The 12,037-nt window shown below is 41.6% G+C and overlaps 1 protein-coding gene across 2 annotated transcripts in view; it reads left to right on the top strand.

Annotated features, from left to right (window-relative positions):
- The window catches only part of SLC25A13 (solute carrier family 25 member 13), a 229,565-nt gene that overhangs the window by 25,918 nt on the left and 191,610 nt on the right, over positions 1–12,037 (top strand). For both annotated transcript variants that reach the window (XM_068972557.1, XM_068972556.1), the window contains exon 2: positions 5,815–5,868. In XM_068972557.1, the coding sequence (XP_068828658.1) occupies positions 5,815–5,868 (54 nt within the window). The remainder of the gene's footprint in view (positions 1–5,814; positions 5,869–12,037) is intronic.

Here is a 12,037-nt window from a genome sequence, read left to right as displayed (position 1 = left end):
TAATGGTGATGGCTTTATCATTGTCTAATGTTTGTCTACAACCCATTTTGTAAACTATTGAATCCTTCTGATAAAATATTTCCACATCCCTGAAATAACCCACTTGCGTAGTTACCCAGTGGGTTAACATTTGTGGTGTCTGCTGCTTTATAAGTCAACTGTTGAGTGACTTGAACATTTGAGGGTTGACTACACAGAAAGGTTGTGGTTTGAATACTGCTTAACATGATATCTTGTTTGTATATTAATTTCAGTAACTTTTTATGGTTACTACTCTTCATTTATTAGACCATAGGGGAACTGTAGGACGAGGAATGAGTGATTCAGTGAAGTCAATGGAAACTTCTTTTTCTTAAACATGATGAGACACTTCATTTTTATCCCTCTTGAGTAAATGGTGACTGTGGTTTTGGGGAATTTCAAACTTTCTTTTACAGCTACTGATTGTATCAGTCACGGTTCACTTGCAGAGAACAGAATCCACTCTAGCTGGTTTAAGCAGAGGGAAATTTATTACAGAGTGTTAAATGGCTTATGGAATTTGTTGGAAAGGTGAAGAAACAAACTTCAGGTTGAGCTCTTAGGAGTGACTTGCGGAGCCTCACTGCAGAGCAGGCCACCAGGGGAGCATTTGCCTTTTGTGCAGTCATGAAACTACCCACCAAAGTGGGAGGGTTTCAGAACCATGCTGCCGCTGACATGGCAGGAGGAAAACTGGACACTTCCATGTGCCGCAGGAAGATCAGCCAGTTCCAAGGCTGATGCTTGCTGGCAGAAACAGCAAAGGCATGGCCCCTACCTTCCAAATCTTCGCTTTCCAAAACTTTGCCTCCCACACCTTACTTAGCTTCGTCTGATTGACAGCACCTAGGCCGCATAGCTGCAAGGGATTCTGGGAAATGTAGTTTAACCTTCCAGTCTCTGCAGTATAGGAAGACACGTGGGAAGAAAGGGTAGCCCCAGCTTCTGAGTTATTAGGTCACACCCAGTAGTGCTTTCCATGAGATTCGGGACCACCCACTATGAGGTTTCCCCCACCTCTCCGTTTTCTGCTTGTCAGTGCACGCAGACAAGCGTGCATGTGCTTACACACACAGAGTAGCTTTCGATGAGCTGCCTCTCTGTTTTCACTTCCTATCTAAAGTAAACAATTACTTCATGACAGTAGGATTTTCAGTGTAAGTCTGAGCTTGTCTTGCCTTTCAGACCTTTCAGGTTTCGTAGGGTGATGGAAGAACTGTTGCTGAGTGAGATAGCAAGCTGAATGAGGTCTGGCGTCCTGGGTTCTAACCCAGTGGTTCTCAGCCTGGTCCTTCACCATCTCGTGGTGAAGCTTTAAAGGTACTCATTCCAGAGATTCTAATTCAGTTGGACTTTGCTGTCTAATTTGATCAGCCTGGGGCCTGATAAAACCCCGAAGCCCTGAGGCAATGCAAACATGCAGCCAGGGCAGTGGATCTCAAGCCCAGTCAGACAGGATTTTACATCAACTACAGCTGTGGTTCTCACACTTTGAAGTGAAGCTGCTCGGTCGTGTCCGACTCTTTACGATCCCATGGACTGCAGTCTACCAGGTTTCTCTGTCCATGGGATTTTCCAGGCAAGAGTACTGGAGTGGGTTGCCATTTCCTTCTCCAGGGGATCTTCCTGACCCAAGGGTCGAACCCAGGTCTCCTGCATTGCAGGCAGACGCTTTACCCTCTGAGCCTACAGGCATCAGAATCACCTGGCTGCTGCTGCTAAGTCGCTTCAGTTGTGTCCGACTCTGTGTGACCCCATAGACGGCAGCCGGCCAGGGGGCTGACTGTCCATGGGATTTTCCAGGCAAGAGTACTGGAGTGGGGTGCCATTGCCTTCTCCGAAATCACCTGGAGGACTTGTTAAACCATAGATTGCTTGATCCTGCCCCCAGAGTTTCTGATTTGGTAGATTTGGGGCAGAGTGTGAGAATTTGCATTGGCCTAATAAGAGCTGCCTGCTTTCCTTGTAAAATTTGATTTCTACTCACCTGGAAGTTTTTCTTTAAGAACATGTTCAGAGCTCCTACTTAGTTTCTGACCTTTACTGGAGCAGGGGACACGAGGAGTAAGGTGTCTGCGAGATCGTGGTCTTACATGGCTCGAGCTTCCCAGTGTAAGAAGAGAGCTTTTCTGCATGCTTTCTTCTTCAAATTAATATCCCTGATTTTTTTGTAGGTTAAGTTTGTTCCCTCTCAACACCCCTGGTTAGACTTAGAAACTATTTTAAGTGCACAGTTCCGTACCTCTGCAGTTTGTTAAAGCAATGAGCCCTCAACTGAGTCTTGATTCCAGTGTAAGAAAGCCAGTTTAAACAATACTCCTACACGTAGAAAAATCTTTTCCAGTGTCTTCCTCTGTTTGGCTGCTGTAACTCATATTAAAACAAAAATGAATTTATTTGTCCTCAAAAATATCTTTCTGGGTTTCCTTGCCATGCGTCCCACTGCCCGCTTTTTAAAACCAGTCCTTCAAGTTATATTATTGTTGGCTTTTTTTTTTTTTTTGTATTTGGAATGTACCTAGCCAGTATATGTATTTTGCAAATGCTATTGATAACCTATTTAAACTGTTATTTATAATGTTTGTCTTGTCAAAAATGTTAACATATTCAGTGATCCTCAAATTTTGCGGAACATACATTATGGAACATACCTTGGGGAAATTGACCTGAAATTTCTATACTGTCATTAACAAAGATAAAGGTCTCCCAGTTTATGGAAAAAAAGATAATGCATAGTTTCCATTTTTAACCCCCCCCCCCCACCTCTTTCTTCCTTAACCTCCACTTGGTGTGAATGTTATGTGCTTGTGTATAAAATTATTAAGTAGCAAATGGTGATATTTCCTAGTCATCTGCCAAGAATCCTTTTTCTTCTTGGTGATTTACTCCCTAACAATGTTTGAAAATTACTTTATTTAAAACTTTTGATATAAAAACTTTGTTTTAATGGTGGCATCTATTCTTATAAATGCAAATTCAGAACAGTAACGATAAAGCAAATCAGACAACTAGGTACTAAGAATAATAGCTGTAAATGCTGCTGCTGCTAAGTCGCTTCAGTCGTGTCTGACTCTGTGCAACTCCATTGACGGCAGCCCAGCAGGCTCCTCTGTCCCTGGGATTCTCCAGGCAAGAACACTGGAGTGGGTTGCCATTTCCTTCTCCCAATAGCTGTAAATATTTACATGCTATTCGTATTTGAGAAATATATACTTGTATATAAAACAATGAAAATTAGCCTTTGGAGAAAAACCTAAAGTTTGAGAATCTTCTAAAGCCTAACAGACTAAGGCTTGTCAGGTGATGCAGTGTGAGCTTGCCTGAATAGGTGTTCTGAGTTGGCTTAAAACCGTAGGGTCACACAGCTAGTGAGTTGAGAGCTCAGGTCTGCCCCCCACAGTCAAGGGCAGTCTGATACTGGAACATGTTCCTAATCATAGCACTGGATGGACACTACAAACTGGTGGTTCTAGGAGAAACTGGGGAGACTCTTTGTTTTAGGCATGTGCTATTTTATATTAGGGGTAACATAAGCTACGGTTAATTTAAAGCTGCCTACGATGTGACTCAGTGAGAAGACCAGCACAGTAAGGGGATGGAAGACTTGGAACTTGACCTCCGCTCAGAAAACACTTAGAAATGTCAGCAAAAATTGTTGCTAAATCTGACTTTCGGGGAAATAAGTGACCCTTTCTGAGTCTTGGTTTCCCTTTCTGTCAAATGAGAGCAATAATATGCTCTGTCTGAGCTCAGGTCTGCGATGAGGATCCAGTGACGTCATAGTCCTGCTCTGAAAACTTGTCAGTGTGCTGTACACATTAGGTGACATGGCTTAGGCGCGTTGGGCCGCCATATGGATGGGTTTCTCGCGTGCCCTCCGCCCTGGGAGCGTTACAGGCTGAAAGCTTGCTTTCTCTCACAGAGGTGTAGTCCTGGCGGTGAGCAATGACTGCATTCTGGGATCAGTAAGGAGAAGAATGCTGTGGGAGTCAGGGCGGGGGGCGTTCACTCTGAAATAGCATTGCCCAGGGAAGGCTTTATGAAGTGTGTGTGGCAGAGTGAATTAATTTGATTTTAAAGGATGTGTTACTCAGATGGAGGAAGAATAGTTCACTTTGTGGAAACTTACCTTTGCTTTTAAAAGGAAACCCAGTTAAGTGCTGAGGGTCACCATATGCCTTTTAAAAAAATGTTGCTTATGGTCTTGAGATGTAGAACTTGGAGGGAGTGTCTTTTCTCTTGAAGAAAAGGATGGAAACTTCTCATGCTGTCCCTTCTCCAGTAGTGTCCTTCCCGCCTTTCTCAGAATATAGGCCCACATGGAGGGGATCTTGTGAGACTCTCAGCAGCACTATCATCCGTCTTCGGTTGGCTTTGCAGTCGACTTTTATATTTTTTTTTTCTAATTGAATAGCAGAGAACACTCAGTGATTGAGGATTTTAAAAAGATGGCAAATTCTTATGGATAAAAATAGCATTGGTGGTTATAAGTACTCAGCAGAAGTTAGGAGTTATCAGTCTTGGTTTGGGAAACAAGGTGACCAACTAACTGGTTTCAGGAAAACTACCTCTTCTATTCCAACAATTAGTTAATAAAATTATTCCTGACAGTGGCGGGCCAAGGAGCTCAGGCAGTTACATATTTCAAGACAGAGAACCCATTGTCCGAAGATCCCAGGAGAGCCTTTGCAAACACACCGAAGGGATTTAGAACAATTTGCATAAATCTCCCCATGGATGGCGACATGGCTCCAGTATTGGGGTGGTTCCAGGAACCCCTCCTTGGCTGTATCATGGGGTGATGCTGTGCTTGGGGAGAGTTCAGTCTCATGACGGTTTCTGCCAGCAGGATTGGGTGATGGGACACTGAATAAGCCCACTGTTTGGTTCCACATAAGGACTCTTTTGTGTTGGCCTGGGGCAGCCATGTTCAAGTTTGTCTTCTCTTTCCCCAGTGATGTTTTTGGACTTTGTGGGCTGGAGAATTAAGCACAACACCTATTCTGAGCTAATCTGTCAAACTTTGCTCTTGAAAGGTAACCATAGCCCCTTGTATTCCAGAATGTGGTAAATAATAATCAAACATTTGGAAACTTATGGTTTCTTTCTCTTTTTTTCATTGAAATACAGTTGATTTACAGTATTAGTTTCAGGTGTGCAACATTGTTCAATATTTTTATGGATTATATTCCATTTAAAGTTATTAGATAACAATGGTTGTATTTCCCAGTGCTGTACAATTGGAGACTTCTGGATTTTTTTATAAAGTTGGGGAGAGGAGGATACTGCTGGACATGACCAGATTGCTGGGTGTTCATGCCTGTCCATTGTGGAGCCATGGGGATTAATTGCCTTCTGTCTGTGAATATTATTTGCTTTGCTCACTAACCTTTCTAAAAACTACGTTTTTCTTGCATACTTAACAAGTTGTACTTTAATATTCCCCTGTGAAAGGGTTTGGGTCACTCTGGATTGCAGTTTAAAATGCCAGGTGGTTGCAAGTCTGTTTTAACTTTTCTTTTTTTCTTATTCGTTTTGGGAAAAAAATGATGTATATTAAACACTGCATATTAGGAGCTTTTGTTTCTTGTATGGAATGTTATCATTTCAGAAGCCTCATAAGAAGTCTAATTTAAAATCCAGAGAGTAGTTTAAGCACTGGGTAAATTTAGTGCTTTAAGTGCAGAAATGAAATTCACTGATTTCTAACCTGGAGTTTATTTTCTTTCAGTCTGCGAGCTTGATTTCTCAGCTTTGTTCTAATAATATAAACATTTTTATGTTTATTCATAGGTGGCTTTAACCAAGAGAGCAGATCCAGCTGAACTTAAAACAATATTTTTGAAGGTCAGTATAAAGGAATCTGTCTTGTTTGTTATTTGTGTTCTACAGTTTTTAAAGATTATTTTCAAGCAGCTCTCTATTTCGTTGTTAAAAACATCCCCAGAAGTACCTTTACTTAAGACTTGTAAAAGAGATCGATTTTGTGTCTGCCTTTTAAAATGTATCCCATACTTGTAGGCGACTGTCTGTGATGGCTGCATGGTTTACATTTTACTTTGTTGCCTCACATGATGTTCAGTACCGAAAAGGAGTTGTTGAGTTTAGTCTCGCAACCCATTTACCTTTCCGAGATCGTCCTGTGCAGCAGATGATAGATACTAAAGCTTTCCGGCCTAAGTTTAAAGCTCTTTGTAAACACCTTTCTTCATCTTTCATTCATCCAGAATGGACAACCCTGGTCTCTCCTGAGCAGAACATTGCTGATGTTACCATCATCATATCATTTAACTTCAGCTGTGGTGCCCTTGAGGAGGCCTCAGTATGAGTAACAGTAGATGCTGCATCACACTATACAAGTTTATTTCCTTCGTTTCTTATATTTTCACTTCCTTGTGATATTGAGCACTGAGTGACTAATACTCTAATAACAAAGTCTGCCTCAGGTCCCAGATACTGAACCACTTTTGAGGTTATCTAACTGGCAATAAAAGTACTCAAAAGAAGAAAGGCTATTTTTGTAAAAATAATTTTAAAGACTACATATGTAGGCCTTTTCTAAACATGGTCAGAAGGTAGGTGTGCTATATTTAAAGAGAACCCAAGGCTTCAAGTGAGAAACTTGTTCTGCTGCTGTGCATATATGGCTTAGGAGGTTATTAATTCTCCTAGCATCACTTTCTGTATCAAAATGTGTTACTGTTAAAAATTGAGGTATCAGGGAATTTGAATACTGATAGGATTATTTGATATTAAGTAATTATTAATTGATTTTTAGGCTAGGTAATAGTATTCTGAATATGGAAACTTATAAAGAGTTTTTTAGAGATGTACACTGAAGTATTTACAGGTGAGATTGTGATATCTGAGATTTGCTTTTAAATAACCCAGTTTTGGTGGTGTAGGAAAAATAGGCAGTATGATAATTTTTTGCAATTGGAAAATGGAATATTGGATTTACTACACTGTTCACTCTACTTTGTGTATATTTGAACATTTACATAATGTTATAAAAAGTTGTAAAGAGTCCATGAAAAAAACGTACCTGAAAATGCTGTGTATTACACATGCACCTGATACGCATTAGATATTGATTCAGTAAATGCTTGAAATTAAGTCATTCATAGAGACAAAGACTCCAAGAGAAGATAGGTAAAAAATAGGAGAAAAAAAGAATCAATTTGTAAAGTAGACTGGGTTATATATTAGAAGGCAGAGTTCTTTATAAAGCTTGTGTTTTGCCCAGAAAAGGCAAATATGGTATAGAGACTCTAAGGTGGAAAAGGATTTTCGGTAATGAAAGTGCAGAAAACAGAAACGCATTTGTTTCTCACCTGGTGTCTGCTGCTGCGCACGTTGGGCCCCCCATGACGGGGCTGAGGTGTATATGAGGGAGCCATAGATGTTTTTAGGCTGTGTATTTATAAGGTTTTTGTTGTAAAACTCTAATGATGTAGTTCTGGAAGACCACTTGCAGAAGAGCCTGCAAGGCGGCTGCTAAAGCGCCTAGAGAGATGGACAAAGCTCATAAAATTGAGTCGGCAGAGTCACGGCCGTTCTCGGGACTCAGAATCTGTGGCCTCTGTTTTCTAAGCCAACAGTAGCTGTGGGCACCGGGAAATGGAAACAGCTTAGAGGGTCTCAGTAGATGGTGCTTCTTGGATCCTTATTGGTCTTCTTGATGTGATTCAGTGGAAAGAAGCCGCGACCACAGTTTGAGGCCATGTGGTGGCGGATGAGGCTGGGTTAAGAGCCTTCCAATGGAAGCAGGTATCTTTTCTAGTGGCTGCATCGCAGTCACAGGGGAGTTTCACTGGAGACAAGTGGGATTGGCCAGGGAAACCCAGGGGAGGGCAGGAGTCTCTCCAGAGTTCTGGAGAGTGGCCTATGGGGCTTCTGTGTCAGTGGGCCTGAAGGCTGGGGTGGAATCTTTGGGACCAGAAAGGAAGTGCTGTCCTCCCTTGGTGTGGCTGGGACTACATGGCTTTTGAGTGAGAATTCCAGATGACTTAGAGTCCAATGGGATGATGTGAGCGGGGGTGGGTGGGGGGGGAGGGGGGAACTGTCCCTGAAGAAAAGAAGTGATCAGCAGTTTCTAGAAGGGATTGTGGATCTGGCAGAGGTTCGGGTGATCTCATCAGGCTTGGGTAGTGTGGTACCAACGCAAATCCACCTTGGCTCAGCACGCTGAGGATCTCTTGTTTACTCTCTACCGCAGACAGTGCTGTGGGGGAAGAATAGGGAGCGAGGCGCCTTTGGGGGCTGTGCCAGGCACGTCTCCAGTGAGCCTGGGCTTTCTTTCTTTTTTTTTTTTTTTTGCTTAAGTAAATTGTGGTTCATTTATTTATTTATTTAAAAATTTTTACTTTGTATTAGCGTATAGTTGATTGAGGGGCTTCCCTGGTGGCTCAGCTGTAAAAAATCTGCTTCCCATGCAGGAGAAGCAGGTTCAGTCCCTGGATGAGGGCTGTCTGGCTGCCCACTCCAGTGTTTGTGCCTGGAGAATCCCTTGGACAGAGAAGTTAGAAAGCTGCAGTCCATGGGGTCACAAAGAGTCGGACTTAGCATGCATAGCTGATTGACAATGAATAACTGAATCACTTGGCTGTACACCTGGACTTGTTAGTTCCAAGAGCGGATCAGCAGCAAGCACTCTGTAAACCTATTTGGTGATTTTTTTTCTGACATTTTTCCTGACTTTTCTTCTTTATAAATATCCCAACCTCTCTGCTACACTAGTTAGGTGATTCTCCTGTAGCTTCGGGGAGGTGGAGGGAAGCTTCATTGTTCCTTTGAGACCAGATGTGCTGGTAATGGGGGAGTTGACAGCTGTGGCGAGCAGAGAGACCTAGTGGAACCGAAACAGATAAGGAAAGAGGGGTCCTGGAGGACTAAAATGAGCCCTGTTCTGGCTTATTTTATGTTTGTTTGTTTTTTTGAAAAGAGTTAAAATCAGTTCTTTTTCTGAAGTTGCTTACTGTCAGATGTTGGGGTTATAAAGATGAATTAATTATGGCTCCTGCCCTTAACTATCTCACTGTGTGTGTTTGAATGTTTAAAAAAAAATCCACAATATGGTTGATATACATTATATAGTACATAATATGGTTGATATGCATTGTATAGTATTTATTAGCAAGAAGATGATGTGGGGCTAATTACATCTTCCTAGAGAGGGTCATTACAATTGCTGGGCAGTGGTGATATTTGAGCTGCTGTTTATCAGATGGAGATGGTGGAGGAGGATTGTGGAGCAAAGACAAAGGAAATATAGTGCAGGCAAAAGCAAAGCACTCCAGGCGTGGAGGTGGCCTGGCTCAGAGAAGCTTGGGAGATGGTGCTAGAATGGTGGGCAGAGGGGAACTTGGCATAAAACATCTCCAGCCTAAGGCATTTGAATTTTTTAATGCAGGCTGTTTTAGTGACATGTGGCGGTTAATGTTTTGTCTGGATGTAGAAGTCTAGGTGTAGCCAGCTTTGTTTCCAGCCTAAGTGTTGGGAACCTAAGTTTTTTTCTCTGCCTGACACTTTCTGTGCTGTTTCATGTTAATAAACAGGTGTGTATTTGAGTGCTTACAGTTTAAATGAAATGCCATGGAACTCTGCAGTGAGTGAGATGTGTAAAAAGGTATAAGCAACATCCGTGTCTTATTTAGAGATGTTCAGGTTTTATACAGGAGACAAAATTCATAGGCACACAGAAGGTAAAAAAAAAAGTATCTAAGTCAGCACAGTCAAGGGTCACTTGTGTGGTTAAAGCAGACGCCACAGGAAATGGGAGGAGGGAGCAGTCCCTGTGGTGGGGAGAGGTCAGCGAAGGCTCCTTGGAGTGGGGACTTGAGGAGCCTCGCGGATGCGTGGGAGCCAGGGCGGGTGGCGGGGTGAAGGGGAGGCACCCAGGGGGGCAGCGGAGGCTTCTGGGAACCAGGACCACATTGGAGGGACCACCTTGGGAGCAAACCTCCCCCAGATGGAAGGATTTTTGCTCATTCTTCAAATGTTTACTTAATTCAGCCCTGTGCGAAGGAGTCTGCCAAGTTTTACAGGTTGTGGGTGACAAAATTAGAAAGATAATTGGGAGTCTGGCATTTCTGCTAAACAATAGGAAGCCATTGACGGTTTTCTGAGTTCTCCAGTGACTTGGAGGATGGGTCTGAGATTGGATTGGTGCAGGAAGGCCATGGGTTAGGCAGCTGCGGGTGTAATCCCAGTGTGCAACCCTAATAACCTGGTTAGGGTTGTGGTAGCAGGAAGAATGGAGAATGGGCAAGCTGACACATTTTGCAGGACCGTTTGATTGAAAATGCGTGATCTTGTGTGATGGATGATCATGTTGCTGTTCAGTCACTCAGTCGTGTCTGACTCTGTGACGCCAGGGACTGCAGCACGCCAGGCTTCCCTGTCCTTCACCATCTCCTGGAGTTTGCTCAAACTCATGTCCATTGGGTCAGTGATGCCATCCAACCATCTCGTCCTCTGTTGTCCCCTTCTCTTTTCTGCCTTCAACATTTCCCAGCATCAGGGTCTTTTCCAATGAGTCAGCTCTTCGCATCAGGTGGCCAAAGTATTGGAGCTTCAGCATCAGTCCTTCTAATGAATATTCAGGGTGGATTGATTGATCGTGAACAGGGAGTAAATATGACCACTGGATATATAGCCTGGGGGCATGGAAGTACCAGTGTTAAGAATGCAGAAACTGAGGAGACAACCATTAGCTCAAGTGAGAGTGAAGGAAGTGATAGTTACTGTTTAGAAGTATAGAGCTGGACGCAACTAAATGCCTTACTGTGGTGTAAGATGTGGAGGACGGGAAGACCAGACAAGGGAAGCAGGTCATATTACAAATTGGGATAGTAATATGTAGTGAATGGCATTTGGAATTTTATGATTATAATTCATCAACAAAAGCATAATATATATTTTTAGAAGATTTTGTAGAGAAAATTGGAAAAATAATTTCCACTTTGAAAACCTTTTTTGCTTATGACACAACAGTTCATATTTTTTGAAAATTAAAGAAAGATGTGTCTAAAGAACTGAAACTTGTGATCCATATATATTTAAGTCTATCTGTATATATACATGTATCTATTTAAATCTATTTATATATGCATATGTCTCTGTTCCTGTTTCTCTGCCTCTGTGTATGAGTATAATTTTTTTCCTTAACAGGAGGAAAAATCCTATTTGGTATTCATTTTTTCCCTCACCTAATACATTATGAATACCTTTTCCTATAATTGAAAGCATTTCTGCTTTTTTTATTGCTATGATACTCTTGTATATGGCTGTTTTACCATAATTTAGCCACTCTCTATTATTGGATGTTTAGCTGTCTGCTCTGCTTTGCTATCATAACAACACTGAAATGAATAGCCCTGAGACTACATTTTTGCACATAGCTAGCATTTTCTTAGATAAATTTATAGAAGTGGAATTGTTGAAGAGTGGATTTACAGCATTTCAAGGCTTTTGATTCTTGGCAGACTGCCTCTCAAGGTTGCATCAATACACATTTTTGTTGGGACTATGGAAGTTTACATTTTTCCACATTGTGACATCAACTCAGATTGTTAAAAAAAAAACTGAGCAGCAACAATGAAAAGCCTTTCTGACAACTCGTTGAAAAATTGTGTCTTGTTTTAAATTTGTGTTTTTTATCGTCAGCACTGTATTTGTTGACTATTCATGATACCTAATGACATTTAAACCGTTTCATTAAAATTTACAAATATACAGAAAATAGAGTAGTAAGTACCCACATAACCACCACCTAATTTAAATACATTTTTGTCACATTAGTTTCACATATAATATTTACTGATGTATTTCAGTGTAAGTTAGCTATCTCCATATAGCTCCTAATAATTTTAAGATTCCCTATTGAGAAATGGTCATAATATATGTTAGTAAATATTATATGTGGCCATAATATATATCACTGTGCACTTAATGAAATTAATAGTAGTTCCTAAGCTGAAATTCCAGTACTTTGGCCACCTCATGCGAAGAGTTG

Source organism: Capricornis sumatraensis, chromosome 5 (genome assembly GCF_032405125.1).
Source record: "Capricornis sumatraensis isolate serow.1 chromosome 5, serow.2, whole genome shotgun sequence".
Lineage (NCBI taxonomy): Eukaryota > Metazoa > Chordata > Mammalia > Artiodactyla > Bovidae > Capricornis > Capricornis sumatraensis.
This window is presented reverse-complemented; position numbering and strand designations above follow the sequence as displayed.